This window comes from Dinoponera quadriceps, unplaced genomic scaffold (genome assembly GCF_001313825.1).
Source record: "Dinoponera quadriceps isolate SergipeBrazil2010 unplaced genomic scaffold, ASM131382v1 scaffold153, whole genome shotgun sequence".
NCBI lineage: Eukaryota > Metazoa > Arthropoda > Insecta > Hymenoptera > Formicidae > Dinoponera > Dinoponera quadriceps.
The window spans coordinates 309,641-313,700 of NW_014554275.1; the positions used below are offsets into that span (position 1 = coordinate 309,641).

Here is a 4,060-nt window from a genome sequence, read left to right on the forward strand (position 1 = left end):
GGGGGGATGGGGGGAAGGCGATGTATTCTATGTAAAGTGCTCACACCGATATACATATACACACATAGTAGAAGCAGAGTTTAGGCTATTTCAATATTTGTAATAGCGGGTGAACGGCAAAAGGGTGCGTTATTGTATATAAAAATAAGGTATACAATGAAATTTAAATTCAAACGGCATGTATGTAATGTTTCTTTGCATTCCACTGGATCTCTGAGTACAACCGAGGAAGTATTCCGGAACGCTGCTCTTCGAACGGATCGCAATTATCCTCGTATTAACAGTCTCTCTCTCTCTCTCTCTCTCTCTTGTCGCGTTACATCGCAGACCGCGTATCGCTACAAGACAAATGTTTACATAGCGGGCCTGTTCCGTCAAACTAACACAGAACTGCTGTGCATGCGAATTATCTCTCTCGGAATGTATTTTGAAAAATAATCATTTACTGCCGAATGTAGTCCCAGCCGCGCAACTGGGACAACGTCTTTTAATGAGTTGGATAATATGCGATCGCAGCAGCGTTCTCACACATAGCGACATACACACACACGTATATACATATATAGAATCTCGAAGTATATACTTAACGATTGAGAAAAACAACAATAAAGTGTATAATTTAATTCTGTCATCTGCACAAAGAGAACGTATATTGTCTATGTTACGTTGGAAGGTAGTCTAAGGTAGTTTTATCTTCGATTCACCGCGACAGTGATTAGTCACGCGAATGCGTACAAATAGTATTTGTACTCGATGTATTGGACACACACGAGGGAGGACGAAAGGGAGAGCTGGACAGTGCACGATATTTATTCCCTATTTTTCTCGATCCGGAAGGTCCGATCAAAGATGGTACATGTCGCGTTGGGACGAATGTAACTTTTAACGAGACCACTTCTATTCCACGCCGCAGACCGTTTCGCTTTAGATATGAGTTACACTATGCGTGGGATCACTATATACTTGTTATACACTATATACTTGATATATACTGTACGATTGATAGTTAAATAGATAAGCTCTAGCTGTTCCTCCGATACGATGCGAGAAGAAAGTAAAGGAAGAATCACAAGTAGATAAAAAGGACGGAAAGAAAGGGAGAGAGAAAGAGAGAGAGAGAGAGAGAGAGAGAGAGAGAGAGAGAGAGAGGCAAGTTTCGATATATATATATATATATATATAAATCGCTGCCAAAGGGCTAATAGTGAAATACTGTTGTGTATGTGTATATATGTATATATGCACGTGTATATGCGTTCCTCTTTCTTTTTGCATACATACGTATATACGTACGTGTATGTGTGTGCGCGCGTATGTGTATGTCTCTCGATTAGTCACGTATAGTCAAGAGTTAATAAAACTGAAAGAGCCATAGCATGTATGAGATTTATTTTGACTTCTCTCTAGTATAAAGATATGAAGATATATAAAAATATATCTTTGTATATATATACACACGATATATTAAAAAAAAATATATATATATTTCACAATCAATAGTAGATAATATTAACTAGATAAACGATGCATATACGTAAAAATATATTTTACTGGGACACTAAAAAATGAAAGCAGATACCAATGATTATCTTACACGAGTTGTGCCACCTCAATTGAGGCCGTATTCTTTGATAAGATTTCCAGCGATTACGAGCCTCTGTATCTCCGACGTACCCTCGTAAATCTCTGTAATCCGTGCGTCTCTGTAGTGACGTTCTGCCGGCATGTCCGACACGTATCCCATTCCTCCCAGAATCTGTATGCACTGATGAGCGCAGAACGTGGCGGTTTCCGACGCTGACAGCTTGGCCATTGCGGCTTCCTGAAGAATACAAAGTAAAACTTCATCCACTCGTTCGACTGTTCCCTTAGGAAGCATCGGTTTCATTTTATTCTGGTACACAGTAGTTACATTCTCGGCGAGTATGCGAGCTTGACGACTTATCTTATCCGCGATAAAATAAATAAACGTCGTGGTCGTAGTCTATTGAGATAAACTAAGCATGTGCACTTGTGTGTGTGTATGCATGTGCGCGCGCGCGCGTGTGTGTGTGTAAGATAAATATAAATGAGATATATATATATATATATATATATATATATATATATTCTGATACATGACGGGAAATAATGATTAATTATCATAATCTTATTTTTTCAAACGCACCTTCGTATACGATTTATCGGTGTCCTTTAGTTGAGCCGCCCTCCACGTTAAGAGCCTCGAGCTCTCCAGCCTCAGAGCCATGTCGGCGATCTTTTGTTTAATCATGTCCAGCTTGATGATAGGTAAGCCAAAGGCTTGACGTTTAGATGCGTACTCCATCGCGCAGTCCAGAGACGCCTGTGCTATGCCCAAAGCTTGCCCGGCGATACCTATTCTGCCACTGTCTGCAAACCAGATAGCCAAGTGACACCGGACGATAGTATATTGACAGCATATTGAAGACAATATGACATCTATGTCATCAATACACCGTCTTATGATGTTATTTGCCTATCTAGGAAGTATACAGGTTATATACAAAATGATTATTATGATATTGACGGTTAACAGTTGCATTGTTATTGCGAACCTAGAGTCATCATTGCAATGTTAAATCCCATTCCTGGTTCACCCAAGATGTTATCTCTCGACACTTCACAATCCTCAAATATCAAGGAACAAGTGCTGCTGCCTCGTATGCCCAGTTTATCCTCCTTTTTGCCCAAGGCCAGACCTGTTGTTGGACTGTTCACTATAAAGGCGCTTATACCTTTATGCTTCTTAGATTTGTCAGTCGTCGCGAAGAGGACTATCGCTCCAGCTTCGAACGCGTTTGTAATCCACGACTTGGTACCGTTAATTACAAAAGTGTCACCATTTGCTTTTGCCATGGTAGATGCGGCTCCCGCGTCAGATCCATTGCCTGGCTCGCTGAGAGCAAAGCAACCGACCTTTTCACCGCTCACGAAGGGTGAAATGTATTTTTCTTTTTGCTTGCTGTTACCAAATTTGTCCACCGGTCCCAAGTAAAGTGAGTTGTGCGCACTCATTATAACTCCAGCAGTTGCACAACCTCTGGATATCTCTTCCATGGCAATAGCATAAGCTAGAGTATCCAGTCCTGTGCCACCTAATGCTTCAGGTATGCACAGACTCATGAGACCTAGTTCACCCATCTTCTTGACTTGTTCCTTTGGATACAGGTGTTTTTTATCAATTTCAGCTGCAATAGGCTTCAATTCTCCTTCGGCAAAATCTCTATAATTATAAGTTAATTCGGTACAACGATTGTAGTTGCGATAAACTTATCTATAAGATTAATTATTGTTTATCTTTACGAAAGCTACCTATTTGTGTCTTATGAATTGTTTAATAATGCAACTCATGCAAAATCATTATTTATATCAACTTGATTTGATGAATGCACAAGTTGTACAGATAAGTTTTTTGTCTAGGTGATAAAGCTGAAATAAAAAAAGTATTACCTGCATGTTTTGTGTAGCATTTGATGTGTTTCTGGTAGCATGGAAAGGGAAGCGATATTTCTTTTAACATTGTATCCTTTGGACACAATGCGAGGATTTACTGATAAAACAATAATAATTTACAATTATTACAGGTATTTGGAATAATTTCATAATTCATTATTGTATTCACAATAACATCAAAGAGAAAAATAATTAATACTCACCAAATAATCTGAAGTACTGCATTGCCATTTTTTTGTTAATTGGTGTTCAATTTATGATATTAATAATACAACATCATTAAAATAACTGTCCTAGTTAACAATTAGGGGCCAACTACATTAACACATAGATATAAGGTCTGTTCGTTTTTGCTGAACCGCTAAACTAGTGCAAAAGTTGAAGCGAGACAAGTATATGTTTTTTCAACTTATTGCACTAGTTCGGAGGTGCAGCGAAAACGAACAGACCTGATAATTCATCCACAGATGGCGCCGAATCACGTGATTTAGCTAGCCAATCGGACGGTTTTCTTCAATGTGCTTCCATAGGCATATATACATAGAGATATAAGAATAGAGGGAACAAGCCTGTAAGTGGAAGTGAT

General features: G+C 38.9%; 1 protein-coding gene across 1 annotated transcript; it reads right to left on the reverse strand.

Annotated features, from left to right (window-relative positions):
- Positions 1-1,372: 1,372 nt before the first annotated feature.
- On the reverse strand, positions 1,373-3,922 carry LOC106741964 (short-chain specific acyl-CoA dehydrogenase, mitochondrial). The gene is made up of 5 exons (XM_014614462.1): positions 3,678-3,922; positions 3,472-3,571; positions 2,577-3,244; positions 2,168-2,391; positions 1,373-1,822 (listed from the first exon to the last, which is right to left on the reverse strand). Exons 1-5 carry the CDS (start codon positions 3,703-3,705, stop codon positions 1,610-1,612), a joined length of 1,233 nt encoding a protein of 410 aa, XP_014469948.1. The 5' UTR covers positions 3,706-3,922; the 3' UTR covers positions 1,373-1,609.
- Positions 3,923-4,060: the final 138 nt, after the last annotated feature.

Bases quoted from the DNA above. Each gene is read 5' to 3' on its own strand.
- LOC106741964 (XM_014614462.1), bottom strand. From the start codon at position 3,705: ATGGCAATGCAGTACTTCAGATTATTTG. The intron at 3,245-3,471 runs GTAATACTTTTT...TTATAATTATAG, and splicing joins ATGCTACACAAAACATGCAG to AGATTTTGCCGAAGGAGAAT. The intron at 1,823-2,167 runs GTGCGTTTGAAA...TGTATTCTTCAG, and splicing joins CCGATAAATCGTATACGAAG to GAAGCCGCAATGGCCAAGCT.